Source organism: Bufo bufo, chromosome 10, assembly GCF_905171765.1.
Source record: "Bufo bufo chromosome 10, aBufBuf1.1, whole genome shotgun sequence".
NCBI classification, from domain to species: Eukaryota; Metazoa; Chordata; class Amphibia; order Anura; family Bufonidae; genus Bufo; species Bufo bufo.
Genome location: NC_053398.1, coordinates 66,373,782 through 66,389,510, shown reverse-complemented (window position 1 = coordinate 66,389,510; position 15,729 = coordinate 66,373,782). Strand labels below are relative to the sequence as shown.

At 43.1% G+C, this 15,729-nt stretch overlaps 1 protein-coding gene across 1 annotated transcript in view; it reads right to left on the bottom strand.

Annotated features, from left to right (window-relative positions):
- LOC120980051 overlaps positions 1–15,729 on the bottom strand; it is a 67,889-nt gene that overhangs the window by 40,530 nt on the left and 11,630 nt on the right. Inside the window, exons 4-8 of the mRNA XM_040408920.1 lie at positions 15,049–15,052; positions 10,637–10,929; positions 10,206–10,405; positions 5,534–5,575; positions 5,209–5,384 (exon numbers count right to left, since the gene is read on the bottom strand). Coding sequence (XP_040264854.1) covers positions 5,209–5,384; positions 5,534–5,575; positions 10,206–10,405; positions 10,637–10,929; positions 15,049–15,052 — 715 coding nt within the window. The remainder of the gene's footprint in view (positions 1–5,208; positions 5,385–5,533; positions 5,576–10,205; positions 10,406–10,636; positions 10,930–15,048; positions 15,053–15,729) is intronic.

Sequence of the window (15,729 nt, the reverse complement as noted above, 5' to 3'; positions counted from 1 at the left end):
ATGTAAGTTTTATCATGTTTGGTTTCACTCTTTACATCAAATATTCCGGATGAATTTTTTCGAATTTTGATGTCTGCAGCGGTTAAACTGCTTGCCAATATTTTCATTACATGTGTGACAAAATCTCGTGGGCGATTTCTTAAGAAATTTGGGACTGAATATTTGGGCTATTATCAACATGGCATTGGACCAACAAACTAGCAATGCAAAATGAAATGATATCCTTTTGTGATGGGCTGTTATCTTTCAAGAATGGTCACTGTTTTTCTTAAATGCAAATCAATAGATGAATTCCACAAGCAGCCTTTTAATCATTTGTGACTGGAGCTAACATAATAAACACAACTTTACAACACTCAGAAACATAGCATAAATATTCATTTGGTTGTGGACCTTTATGTATATTGAGAACATATTGTGAGTAGATATGTTGTAGCCTGTTAAGTCATTTAATTAAAAAAGTGGAGTAAATGATTACAGATAGAGCCTCTGTTCTATCAAAGTTTGTGACAAAGTTAAAATGTGTGACCGGTGACGTGGTCACACATTTTAACGTAATCCCGCCCAGTAATTTAGCTGTGGAATGTGTGACAGCCAATAGGTGAAGCATTCCAACGCTTTCTCAGCTGTTCCAGGGCAGATCGGCATCGCAAATCATATATGCAGGAGAACCGATCTGCCCTGGAACAGCTGATCAGTCCTGAAATGTCACTTCTCTCAGACTTTGTGAATGGGGTGGAATGTGAGATGGCAGTCAAAAAGTTAGATAGCTCAGGGCAGATCTGTGCACATACCATCTGCGATGCCGATCTGCCCTGGAATGGCTGAGAAAGCGTTGGAATGCTTCACCTATTGGCGGTCACACATTCCACGGCTGAAAAAACTGGACGGGATTACATTTAAATGTGTGACCACATCACCGGTCACACATTGTAACTTTGTCACAAATTTTGATAGAACACCATCAGGGGGGTATGTCCGGTACCCATGTGAGGGGTCTGGGCAGCCCCTTACATGGGTATCAGCTGTACCAGGGGCGGCATGGCAGATGTGACAGGGGAGGGGGTGGAGGAGGCCGGGACCCAGCAGGTAAGAAGAGTTGGGAGGAGGTACACGGAAAGGGATCACGGCGACCAGCTCACCTGAGGCCCTGCAGAGCCCACCATAGAGAGTCTCAGGTGGGCTATGCAGGATCTATGGTGTGCTCTGCAGGGTCTCAGGTAAGTCCAGAATCCAGCACGCTACTGCATCATTACAGACCGCGGGGTCTGTAATGGTCCCTTTGGTTATTAGGTCCGCCACTTATACATGAATAACCAGAGGCAAGCACAGGGAGAACATGCAAATTCCTTGAAAATTAAAAACATAAATTGTGTAAATATATATATATATATATATATATATATATACAGGGCTTGAAAGATTTACCAGTCAGTCAAAAATTTCACCAGTCAGCATGACCTGACTATTGCCTTGCAATATATGTAAAAAAAAAATCGGGACAGATAGAGCTTTCTTTTGTGATCCCACGGGGGGTTATTTATTTTTCACTATATAATGAAAAAAGTACCATAAATGTAAAAAAAAAAAAAAAAGTTTCCCTATGTTATAAAACATTTATTCTTACCCATATTTTTAGTAAAACATAAAAGTCGGGGTCACGTCGGGTAAATAGACACCAAACATGTCAAGCCTTAAAATTGCGTGCGCCCGCAAAATCGCCAAAAACACCCATACGCGACGATTAAAATGCTTTTACTGCTCATCAGTTTAGTGTTATCAGTGATTAATGGCTCTAGAATTATTGCTCTCACTCCGACATTTGCGGCGATATGTAACATGTGCGGCACAATAGGCGCAATCGTCGTTTTTGCACCCGACGCATATCTATGTGGGGGGCGGGGACTTAAAAAATGATTTCTTAAATGATTCTTTCATTTTTATATAACTTTTTTTTTATTTTTTTTTAAACTCACAACTTTATTGCTATTACATAGGGGGATAAGAAGCCCCCTATGGCCTATGGGATAGCTAATTTACATGACAGGTCCTCTTAATGGAGTCATCAGGGGTCTCCAAGACCCCTAAAGTCACTTAGGGACCCCCAGAGAAGCTGATGAAGCAGAGATCGGCTTCATCAGCTTCTGTAGCTGGAGAGTGACACTGAATGCAGGAAGGGATGTAATATACATCCCTTCCTGCATTCGGGGACTGGAGAGGAGATCAAAGGGAGTTCGTATACTGCACTCCCTTTGATCTCCTGTCACAGAGCCGTGCCGGTCCCGGCCGCATCGGCACAGCGGATCTCGGGACCGGCAACGGCAGTGACAGCTGCTGATACAAGCGATCGAGCGTCTATAGAGACGCTCAATCGCTTGACTGTGTTAAGCTCCCGGCCGGCTGTGTAATTACAACGGCCAGCTGGGAAGCTGCTCATTGGGGGCCACCGTCCTCTCGTCACAGACGAGTGGATTTTTCAAGCCCTGTGTATATATATATATATATATATATATATATAAAGCTTTGAATATACAGTGGATACACAGTTTGGTGTGACTCTTTGTTCAAAAAAACTTGTCTGAACATGGCAGCATGAACAAATCCCTCTAAACCAAGTTAAGTCCTACTGGCAAGTTGACAAGTTAAGTCCTACTGGCAGACGTGGGTTCGAGCACCCTTAGAATTGCTTTCCTGAGGGACACTAACATAATATATACATATACACTCACCTAAAGAATTATTAGGAACACCATACTAATACGGTGTTGGACCCCCTTTTGCCTTCAGAACTGCCTTAAGTCTACATGGCATTGATTCAACAAGGTGCTGATAGCATTCTTTAGAAATGTTGGCCCATATTGATAGGATAGCATCTTGCAGTTGATGGAGATTTGAGGGATGCACATCCCGGGCACGAAGCTCCCGTTCCACCACATCCCAAAGATGCTCTATTGGGTTGAGATCTGGTGACTGTGGGGGCCATTTTAGTACAGTGAACTCATTGTCATGGTCAAGAAACTAATTTGAAATGATTCGAGTTTTGTGAAATGGTGCATTATCCTGCTGGAAGTAGCCATCAGAGGATGGATATATGTTCTCATTCTGTTTACGCCAAATTCGGTCCAATTTTGGTGAGCTCGTGCAAATTGTAGCCTCTTTTTCCTATTTGTAGTGGAGATGAGTGGTACCCGGTGGGGTCTTCTGCTGTTGTAGCCCATCTGCCTCAAGGTTGTGCGTGTTGTGGCTTCACAAATGCTTTGCTGCATACGTCGGTTGTAACGAGTGGTTATTTCAGTCAATGTTGCTCTTCTATCAGCTTGAATCAGTCGGCCCATTCTCCTCTGACCTCTAGCATCCACAAGGCATTTTTGCTCACAGGACTGCCGCATACTGGATGTTTTTCCCTTTTCACACCATTCTTTGTAAACCCTAGAAATGGTTGTGCGTGAAAATCCCAGTAACTGAGCAGATTGTGAAATACTCAGACCGGCCTGTCTGGCACCAACAACCATGCCACGCTCAAAATTGCTTAAATCACCTTTCTTTCCCATTCTGACATTCAGTTTGGAGTTCAGGAGATTGTCTTGACCAGGACCACACCCCTAAATGCATTGAAGCAACTGCCATGTGATTGGTTGACTAGATAATTGCATTAATGAGAAATAGAACAGGTGTTCCTAATAATTCTTTAGGTGAGTGTATATATTTTCATGATGTCCTGATAGCACTTTTTCAAGACCAAGTACAAGTAATTCCCCTCATGTACTTGCCAATGAGCAATACTTTTTTTTAATATAAAACAAAAAAAAAAAGAAACTACTGATTTGTGCACAATTTATTTATTATTATGACTGCTGGTATTCTGCATTGTGCTGTGTTATGTACTATTGCTTTGATGTGTTGTAGTCCGCTATAGCAGGCGGTATTCAGCATTGTGCTGTATAATGCAATATTCCTGTAATTTGTAGTCCTATATACAAAGCAATGCAGAATACCACCAGCTATAGAGGAGCACAACAAATTCCAGAAATGCAATATACATACAGTGTATAATGTATTGCTGGGATTTATATTCCTCTATAGCTAATGGTACATTGCTTCAATGGTGGACTGGGCCGGGGGGCACTTGCCCCCCGTGCCTCTCTGCTGCCTTTAAAAACAGACCCTGCCCACGGCCGTCAGGGTCCCGACACGTGGCCCCGCTAAATGAAGCCTCCGGCCGCCGGTGCAGTGGCCCTCTGCTGCCTCTCTGCCACTTGCAACGCATCAGATGTAATTGCGCGGCCTCTCGCTCGGGATTACAGGGCCATGTCTGCCTGATGCAGCCAGCCCGGATTGCGTTCCGGGCTGGCTGGATCAGGCAGACACGGCCCTCTAATCATGCACTGTAGAGGGCCGCCTCCCGAGGAGCAAGAGGCTGATGAGTACAGAGCCGCATCTGGCGGGCAGGCTGGCTGGCCGGGTGCATGTGGCAGAGAGGCGGCAGAGGGAGCCACTGCAGCTGCGGCCACAGCAAACCCCCCCAACAACCAGGGTCCAGGGAACCCCCACTGACCACCAGGGTAAGGTGACAATTTTAAAAATAAAATCGTGGACATTTTTAAATGTTCCTGGGAACATGAAATCAAACTTTTTTTCATGTGGAGTGTGGATGCAGGCTGCTGTCTCTGTCAGCGGCGAGCGTGAGGCGGGGAGGAAGTGCGGTGCATGTATGTGGGTGGGCGGCTCTTGCAGCGGCATGTGAAGCGTGGAGTCGGGCGGACGGCTCTTGCATCGGCGAGCGTGAAGTGTAGAGCAGGAGTGTCACGTGGAGGGCGGCTCCAGCAGGGGCACGTGGAGGCGGGCGGCTCTGGCAGTGTAGCGTGGAGGCGGGTGGGGGCGGCTCTGGAAGCGGCGAGCATGAGTCGGGGAGGAGGTGCGGCGCGTGTGGATTGATGAACAGGGACAAGTAATAGAAAGCCAATTAATCCATAATTGAAAATGTTCACAAATATATTGTTTGTGGATTATATTCGAATTAGCCGATTAGTTGTTGCAGAACTAATAACATGTAGTTGTACTATGGATCATTTAACCTATTCATATTAGCAGGGGATCATTGTAAATCTATTGCTGCAGCAAACAAATGCAAGGTTTTTTCCTTTGTGCCTAAAATTCAAACATAACAATGTATGATTTTCCTACTGTAAAAAAATATAAAAAACTAACTTTTTATAGGTGTTTGGGAAAAACTTTGAATGTAGCACAGTAATCATTTCTACAAGCATGCAGTTCTTGTAGCCCTCTAGATAATTTAGATTTAATATTTTGTTTTGTCTTTCCAGCCCATTGTTTGTGTGGATTGCAATTAACATTTCTGAAGTTCGATGGAGATGTGGCCATTTCTGATTTTAGAAGAAAAAAAAAAGTCAAAACTTAAAAAAAATATATGTATAAGTTTTTTTTAAAAATGGTCAATGACTTTGAATATTATCATACATATAAAAATATAGTTCTATTTTTTTATGTAAAGTTAATAAAAATAATTTGTTACCTTTATATGAGGCATCCATTTGTGTGAAAACCACTTCCTTAACCACCTCAGCTCCCCTAGCTTAAAGGGAACCTGTCATGTGGATATTTGATTATAATCTAACTAATTATATACAATCATTAACTACTAAAAAGTACCTTAGATGTATTCACTTACTGGTGTGACAGATGGTTATCTCATAATATACACACAAAGATGCCGCATGCTAATGAGCTGATTGGAGTCCGGCGTGATGTCAGCGAGTCCAGCGTATATTTAATTTAGAGCTATAGCCACTCCCCTGCCCACCTGCTGATGATTCCTATGGAAACAAACTGTCATTCAGCAGCAGGTGGGCGGGGAGAGTCAGGAGCTCATGAATATTCAGGACTCATCATTATCAGCTGGAGCTTTTCAATACAAGATGTTGGCAGATTCACTGGGTCTATTAAAGAAAGTGACCCAGCATTGTGCTAAGAGAATCATTCACTTATTTATGTTGCCCTTAGTTAGGACACCATAAAACTGGTGACAGGTTCCCTTTAAACCCCCTTAATGACCAGACCACGTTTTACAATTCTGCACTACACTACTTTCACGGTTTATTGCTCGGTCATACAACTTACCACCCAAATGAATTTTACCTCCTTTTCTTCTCACTAATAGAGCTTTCATTTGGTGGTATTTCATTGCTGCTGACATTTTTACTTTTTTTGATATTAATCGAAATTGACCGAAATTTTTGCAAAAAAATGTCATTTTTCAATTTCTGTTGTAAAATTTTTCAAATAAACCTACATTTCTATATAAAATTTTCTCTAAATTTATTGTTCTACATGTCTTTGATAAAAAAAAATGCAATAAGTGTATATTTATTGGTTTGGGTAAAAGTTATAGCGTTTTCAAACTATGGTGCAAAAATGTGAATTTACACACCTGTCATGTTTCCTGAGGTTCTACAATGCCCAGACAGTAGAAACACCCCACAAATGACCCCATTTCAGAAAGTAGACACCCTAAGGTATTCGCTGATGGGCATAGTGAGTTCATGGAAGTTTTTATTTTTTGTCACAAGTTAGCGGAAAATGTTTTTTTTTTTTCTTACAAAGTCTCATATTCCATTAACTTGTGACAAAAAATAAAATTTTACATGAACTCGCCATGCCCCTCACGAAATACCTTGGGGTGTCTTCTTTCCAAAATGGGGTCACTTACGGGGTATTCATACTGTCCTTGCATTTTAGGGGCCCTAAAGTGTGATAAGTAGTTTGGAATCCAAATGCGTAAAAATGCCCTGTGAAATCCTAAAAGTACTCATTGGAATTTGGGCCCCTTTGCGCACCTAGGCTGCAAAAAAGTGTCACACATATGGTATCGCCGTACTCAGGAGAAGTAGGGCAATGTGTTTTGGGGGGTATTTTTACATATACCCATACTGTGTGAGATAAATATCTCTGTAAAAGACAACTTTTCCCATTTTTTTATACAAAGTTGTTATTTTACAGAGATATTTCTCAAACACAGTATGGGTATATGTAAAAATACACCCCAAAACACATTTTCCTACTTCTCCTGAGTACGGCGATACCACATGTGTGACACTTTTTTGCAGCCTAGGTGCACAAAGGGGCCCAATTTCCAATGAGTACCTTTTAGGAGGGCATTTTTAGGCATTTGGATTCCAGACTTCTTCTCACGCTTTAGGGCCCCTAAAATGCCAGGGCAGTATAAATACCCCACATGTGACACCATTTTGGAAAGAAGACACCCCAAGGTATTCCGTGAGGGGCATGGCGAGTTCATAGAAGTTTTTTTTTTTGGCACAAGTTAGCGGAAATAGATTTTTTTTTGTTTTTTATCACAAAGTCTCCTTTTCCGCTAACTTGTGACAAAAAGTTCAATCTTTCATGGACTCAATATGCCCCTCAGCGAATACCTTGGGGTGTCTACTTTCCAAAATGGGGTCATTTGTGGGGTGTGTTTACTGTTCTGGCATTTTGGGTGGGGCTAAATTGTGAGCAACCCCGTAAAGCAAACTAAGAAGACAGGTTGGCATTAGCAGGAAGTGCTCAAACCCACATGCAGTTGTGCATATATATAGGGGAGCAAATCCTGCACTTGTGGCCCGTTGCTAATGGCAATCCCCAGCAAAATGCATACGGTGGAGGATGCCCGCGGCAAACCACAAGTACCACAATAGACATCCTACATAAGGTAACAAGTGCGGATGTCATAATAAATATAACAATATAGCAAAACAATAACAAACACAGGTGCACTCTGCAGTCTCACTAAACCCTCAAACTGATTTTAAAATTGCGAGATTAGTTAACATGTCCTACGGTGTAGAACATGTCTATTTATTATGACATCCGCACTTGTTACCTTGTGTAGGATGTCTATTGTGGTACTTGTGGTTCGCCGCGGGCATCCTCCACCGTATGCATTTTGCTGGGGATTGTCATTAGCAACGGGCCACAAGTGCAGGATTTGCTCCCCTATATATATGCACAACTGCATGTGGGTTTGAGCACTTCCTGCTAATGCCAACCTGTCTTCTTAGTTTGTATATATAGATTCCTGGAGGTGTATAAACTCCAATTTAAATGTGCCTGTTTTCCATCTACAGGCCACATTTAGGTGCACCTGTGAGGCCTGGGACATATCAGCCAGTCTTGAGTGGGACTCGCAGACTCCTCCCTTCTCCCATTGCAAGCATGGCTACATGCTGGAGGTAACTGGTGAGCTGTTTGTGAGTCGGCCTTATGCTCCTGTAATTTGCCCACTGGCTCCTGGTATTGCCCATACGGCTCAGGTAGGAGAGTGTTAGGTCCCGGGCTACTTGAGAAACCTTGGCGTGGTGCCCGGGCTTAGACATGTTCTACACCGTAGGACATGTTGACTAATCTCTCAATTTTAAAATCAGTTTGAGGGTTTAGTGAGACTGCAGAGTGCACCTGTGTTTGTTATTGTTTTGTTATATTGCAACCCCGTAAAGCCTAAAGGTACTCTTTGGACTTTCGGCCCCTTTACGCACCTAGACTGCAAAAAAGTGTCACACATGTGGTATCGCCGTACTCAGGAGAAGTAGGGCAATGTTTTTTGGGGTGTATTTTTACATATATCCATGCTGGGTGAGAGAAATATCTCTGTAAATTGACAACTTTGTATAAAAAAAAAAAAAAAGTTGTCATTTACAGAGATATTTCTCACACACAGAATGGGTATATGTAAAAATACACCCCAAAACACATTGCCCTACTTCTCCTGAGTACGGCGATACCACATGTGTGACACTTTTTTGCAGCCTAGGTGTTCAAAGGGGCCCAAATTCCAATGAGTATTTTAGGATTTCACAGGGCATTTTTTACACATTTGGATTCCAAACTACTTCTCACGCTTTAGGGCCCCTAAAATACCAGGGCAGTATAAATAGGGCACAAGTGACCCCATTTTGGAAAGAAGACACCCCAAGGTATTCCGTGAGGGGCATGGCGAGTTCCTAGAAAAAAAAATTTGGGCACAAGTTAGCGGAAAATGATTTTTTCTTTTTTTTGTTTCTCTTACAAAGTCTCATATTTCACTAACTTGTGACAAAAAATAAAATTTTACATGAACTCGCCATGCCCCTCACGGAATACCTTGGGGTGTCTTCTTTCCAAAATGGGGTCACATGTGGGGTATTTATACTGCCCTGGCATTTTAGGGGCCCTAAAGCGTGAGAAGAAGTCTGGAATATAAATGTCTAAAAATTTTTACGCATTTGGATTCCGTGAGGGGTATGGTAAGTTCATGTGAGATTTAATTTTTTGTCACAAGTTAGTGGAATATGAGACTTTGCAAGAAAAAATAAAAATAAAAAATTCAATTTCCGCTAACTTGTGCCCAAAAAAAAAATCTTCTATGAACTCTCCATGCCCCTCAAAAGTGATCTTTATAGCGCCGCAGCGATTTTACGGTGTTTTTGCAGTGATCAGAAAAAATAAATTTCTGTCACTGCGGTGGGGCGGACTGAACGCAAGTGTGCGCACAAGATCAGGCCTGATCAGGCGAACACTGCGTTTTTTGTAGAGCCTATAGAACATGTCCTATTCTTATCCGTAATTGCGGACAAGAAAAGGCATTTTCTATATAGTTGTGGCAATGTGCGGATCCGCAAAATGCGGAAAGCACATTGCCAGTGTCCGTGTTTTGCGGATCCGTGGATCCGCAAAACACATACGGATGTCTGAATGGAGCCTTACAGGGGGGTTATCAGTGACAGGGGGGTGATCAGGGAGTCTATATGGGGTGATCAGGGGTTAATAAGGGGTTAATAAGTGACGGGGGGGTGTAGTATAGTGTGGTGATTGGTGCTACTTACAGAGCTGCCTGTGTCCTCTGGTGGTCGATCCAAGCAAAAGGGACCACCAGAAGACCAGGTAGCAGGTATATCAGACGGTGTTAACAAAACAGCATCTGATATACCTTTCAGGGGTTAAAAAATCGGATCTACAGCCTGCCAGCGAATGATCGCCGCTTGCAGGCTGTAGATCAGCTTGTTTACCTTCCGATCCTGTAAACGCACGCTCCTGTGCGCGCGCGTTCACAGGAAATCTCGCGTCTCACGAGATGACGCGTATATGCGTCTAGGAGGAACAAACCGACCGCCCGCAGGACGCATCCCTGCGTTAGGCGGTCGGGAGGAGGTTAATGAGTTTGTTTTTTTCCAAATATTTGAATGAGTTAAAGTTTGCAATGCCATGTTATAATCTTCGACAGATGAGGCAAATGCAATTCTACGTAACATGTTCCGCACAGTTTTGCGACTCTCATATACCCCATGATCTCGTTTGTTCACCCATTCAGTCCAGGCTTTTTCACGGTGGAAGTTGCAAAGCAGTATTTTTGCATCTAGATTGAAAAGTAAAAAATAATTTCCATTAGTAATACATCTCATAATTAAATAATAGTGTTCTGTGCAATGTATGTGTATACATCATAGTGGTCAGTCACCATAAATATGATTACTTTGTTGTACCAGAAGGACATACATGCATATATTCTATAAAACTAAGATTTATAGTTATTATATATTGCAAGACAGACATTTGACAAATAGCAAAGTAAAATATAAACCACTACCTTGAAATGTTCTTGAGATTGCATTTATTTCCTCAAGGCAAAAATCTACCAAGAAGCAATTTGGATTCCATGCCTCGTTCCAGGATTTAAATATTTCCAGTGCCTCCTGTATGCTTGCTGCTGTTTCATTTTGAGTTACAAAAGTACCAGCAACAACGTAGCACACATTTGTCCGTACACATAGGAAAAACAGTGGTAGTGCATATCTTGTGGTTCGATACGTTGCATCTAAGAAAACAATTTGGTTTCCATATCTTTGTAAGATTTTTTTCTGCCATGCGGTCTGGTAAGCACGAGGGTGTCAAGACCCACGCCTGACTCCGTTATACCCGGGGTCAGGAAGTCACAGCGGTTGGCTGCGCGCTCTATGTAAGATAGGGCTGTTTCCTTATGGTAGCTTTCTGGGTTTGCTTTGCAACCCTTTTTGGCTCACTCAGGGATCCGTAGCTCCTTCTCCTCAGCTGTTCCTTGTCCAGCACTCCCTACCTCCTTATATTCCCCTCTCACACTTCTCTGGTTGCCAGATATAGAGCTTCCTGCCTGGACTTCTATACTGACCCTCTGGAGCTGTGTTGCTGCGTTCTCTGGTAGTTGGTCCAGAACGTTACCCTCCGGATCCCTGTTGGACCTTTGTGGTCTGCTGTGGTCACCCACCTGGGTGTATGTGTTTGTCTGTATTGTCTGTCCTCTCCCTGGTGTTTCCCTCTTAGTGTCAGTGGTGCGGACTAGCGATCCCACCGGCCCGTTCACTATCTAGGGCTCATTCTAGGGAAAGCCAGGGTTTAGGCACGTGATCGCCACACGGGTGAGGAACTCGTCTAGGGACGTCAGGGCAGTCAGGTGCCAGCCGCAAGGTGAGTCAGGGGTCACCACCTTTCCCTCTCCCTTGGGCAGGGCTTTCCCTTTTCCCTCCCTGTGCGTGACGCCGGTCATTACATTATATCTGGCCCTTATTTTGTGTAGGTAAAAAAAAAAATATTTTTTTTTTTTACCTATTTAGAATCCAGAATGGATCCAATTGCTGCTCTGTCCAAACACTTTCATGGCCTATCTTTGGAGGTGGCAGGATTGAAGGCGTCGGTCCTCCAGCAACAGCAGCAATTACAACTGACCGCAAGTCCAGCGGTTGCTACTGGTAACCAGGTTGTTGCGGTTTTTTGTTTTTTTTTGTGGGGAGAGGGGTCATTTCATTAATGTCTGTCCTTCTTTACTCAGAAACAAAAGACCGTCAGAAAACTACTAACCCCAGGCTGTGTGGAGGATGTCAGCCGGGGGGGTATATGTTTCCTCCATACGTACATCGCAATTTGTGTTGCCAGCAGTTATTGTTTTTGGTGTTAAGACGGAGACTATTTCTTTCTTTCTAGACAGTGGAGCAGGGGTAAATTTGATAGATGCCCATTTTGCCCGCACTATGGGTTTGTCTCTCTGTACGCTACAGAGACCTATTCCCATATTCGCTATTGATTCTGCTCCTCTGTCTCAGAGAAACCTCACCCACATTGTTCATAATTTACACCTTCGGGTAGGGGACCACCATAACGAGATGCTTTCATGTTATGTTCTGGAGGGGCTTCCCACTCCGGTAGTGCTGGGCCTTCCCTGGTTGGTAGTGCACAATCCAGTGGTGGATTGGCAGGCCAGGGAGATATCGGAGTGGAGTGAGCATTGCAGAGAAAATTGCTTAAATAGCAATTGCTTAGTCGCCTCCATAACTACCCTACCTACATTTATTTCGGACTTTGAGGACGTTTTTTCTGAAAAGGGTTGTCAGAAGTTACCACCTCACCGTCCTTATGATTGCCCGGTTAACCTTATTCCTGGCGCAAAATTACCCAAGACCAGGCTATATAATCTTTCGGGTCCAGAGAGACAAGCCATGAAGGATTATATCTCCGAGAGCTTGGCTAAAGGACACATCAGACCCTCTTCTTCACCCGTGGCTGCAGGGTTTTTCTTCGTTAAAAAGAAAGATGGGGGCCTGCGTCCTTGCCTAGATTTTCGCGAATTAAATCGGATAACCATCCGAGACCCATACCCTCTTCCTCTCATTCCTGACCTGTTTAACCAGATTGCGGGTGCTAGGTGGTTCTCCAAACTTGATCTTAGGGGGGCCTACAATCTGATTCGTATCAAGGAGGGGGATGAGTGGAAGACAGCTTTTAACACCCCTGAGGGGCATTATGAAAATCTAGTTATGCCTTTCGGTCTGACCAATGCTCCTGCCGTCTTTCAACATTTCGTTAATGACATTTTTAGTCATCTAATCGGCAGGTTTGTGGTAATATACCTAGATGATATTTTAATTTATTCGTCTGATCTGAGAAGACATGAGGTGCATGTCAGACAAGTACTGCAGGTCCTACGGACGAATGAATTATATGCTAAAATTGAAAAATGTGTCTTCGCCGTTCAGGAGATACAATTCCTAGTTTGTTTTTTTTTAATATCTTTTTATTAAGTTTAAGAGATTCCATACAATGACAAGCAAATTACATATATCAGGCAATTCGAAGGTATAACATTATCCTTCTTTCATCATTGCATTACATCAATCAAAGTATAGTAGAAATCAAGTCAAACAGTACATTCGGAATCTCATTTTCAATTTTCTCCCCCCCCTCCCCCCATTAAGCTGGTATATCCCCTGATCTCCTCTCCCCCTCCCCCAACCCATCTGATGAAGATCCATTGTCCTGGAAATATCCCTAGGAAGCTCTATCATTACTACCCCTTCCGATCACACAAATGATTGGCCTCTATATGAGTCTGAAGGTGGCATCTGGAACTTATCTGGTTACTTGCAATGGACCTAGACCTCCCCTTAATTCTTCTTTTAGATACCATGCTGTCAGTCTGAATGGGCTCATAATTTTCATGAACTCTGTGTTTGGAACATATGACAAAATATACAGTTTCCATGTCCAAAATAAACGCTGTCCAAGCACCTCTTTGCAGTTTAATGCCTCCAGCCATTCCAAATGAAATAAGTTACCCATTTGGGCTACCACTATTGCAATAGTGGGGACCTCGGTTGATAGCCAAAACTGGAGTAAACACCTTTTAGCAACCATAAATAGTTTATGACCCACCAAAGGTTTTTTTGAAAGATCATCTTCCTTTTCCCCTAAAATTTGGGCATCTGAATGATTCTTAGCTTCACAATGTAATATTGCTGCTGATGGCGTGACAACAGCGCGTATTTTGCTAATCTTCCCCAACATCTGGCCGATTTCTTTCCAGTACCCACCTAACTTTGAGCATTTCCACAAACCATGATATAGATTTGTCTTGGGGGTGTCGCACTTAGGGCAAGCTGTAAGTCTCCCTGGACTAGACGGGGAACTAGGGATATCAAATCCATATATAGCATGGTGCAGAATTTTTACATGTGTTTCTCTCCATGTTTCATTTATTATGGCCTTGCGCATTGCTGATATCCCTGACCAAATTGTTTCATGAATCTCCACCACCCCTAATTCTTTGGCCCATTTTTTAAAAATTCCTTTGGGATCTTTAGTTCTCCATCTATCCCTCAACACATGGTGTAACATCGACAATGACCTCTTCGTTTTAACACTGATAAACGCATCAAAATCATTGGGCTTCCATTCCATTGACAAGTCCCTAGATAGAGTCCTGCAATAACCTTTAACTTGAGAATACTGCATGAACGAGGAACATCCTAATGCCAATTTACTCCTTAATTCCTGCAACGTTGCCCATCTCCCCTCCGACTCGTGAAACAAATCCCCTATTTTATTCAGCCCCTTAAGGGCCCATTCTTTGAAAAATGCATTTTCATTACCAGACCGAAATGATGGGTTCCCCCGTAAAGGTAAGTGCTTGGATATCTGGTATGGGAGATGAAAATGGGTTCTAAGGGCATTCCAGGCTATCATCGTGTCCCTTATTATGAGAGAGGATTTAATGTAACCCGGTAAATTGGGCCTCTTAGCATGCAGTAAAGCAACCAGGTTCCAGGGCCGCACCAATTCCCGCTCCAAGGTCAAGTTTGAATAGTAACTCGTCCCATTAACCCAGTCTAAGATGTGTCTACTTAAACACGTTAAGTTGTAGCCTCTGATATCAGGAAAGTTCAACCCTCCTTCCTCCTTCCTTCGCTTTAGTTTGTCCAGTGAGATTCTAGGCCTTTTCCCCTGCCATAGAAAGCGGATGAATCTGCTTTCCAGTAATTGAATATCTGCGTGTCGAATAAGAAGCGGGATAGTCTGAAGTGGATATAAAAGCTTGGACATACTCATCATTTTAATGAGATGGCATCTACCTACCAAATTTAGTGGCAAACCCTGCCATCTATCCAGTTCTTGCACTATCTTAGCTATGAGAGGGGGAAAATTCAAGGTATATAATGAATGCGGCTCTCTGCCAACATAAATGCCCAGATACTTAATACTCCCTTTCGCTTTTGTTATATTCAAGTGCTTTGGTCTCTGCTATCCCCCCGCATCACTCTGGGATAAGGCCAACATCTCACATTTTGACGCATTCAATCTATACCCCGAATAGGAGCCAAAATGATTCAGAGCCAGAAAAATTTTATCTATGTGTTTTCTAGGATTGGCTATGAATAGCATTATGTCATCTGCGAATAATGCGACCTTCAGTTGCGTATTTCCAATCTTTATTCCTTCATATAGATCTGACTGACTTAAAAACCTAGCTAGTGGTTCAATGGAAAGGTTAAACAAAAGGGGTGATAAGGGGCATCCCTGGCGTGTCCCTTTTTGGAGATAGAAGGGCTTGGACAAGAAGCCTGGAGTAGATATCCGTGCCCTCGGTAATCTATATAATTGCGTGAGAAAAACCCTAAACGCCCCCGAGAACCCCATCCTATCCAGCACTGCCTCCAGCCATGCCCACCTCACATTGTCAAAAGCCTTTTCAGCATCTAAGGTGAGCATGGCTGGAGCTTCCCCCGGTCGCGGTTGATGGCGAACTCTATCTAGGACCGTTAATACCGTATGAAGGTTTGTTACCGCTGAACGACCCTGTACAAATCCCACCTGTTCTTTACCAATGAGCGATGGTAATATGACCGCCAAACGGTCAGCAATAATCTTTGATAGGAT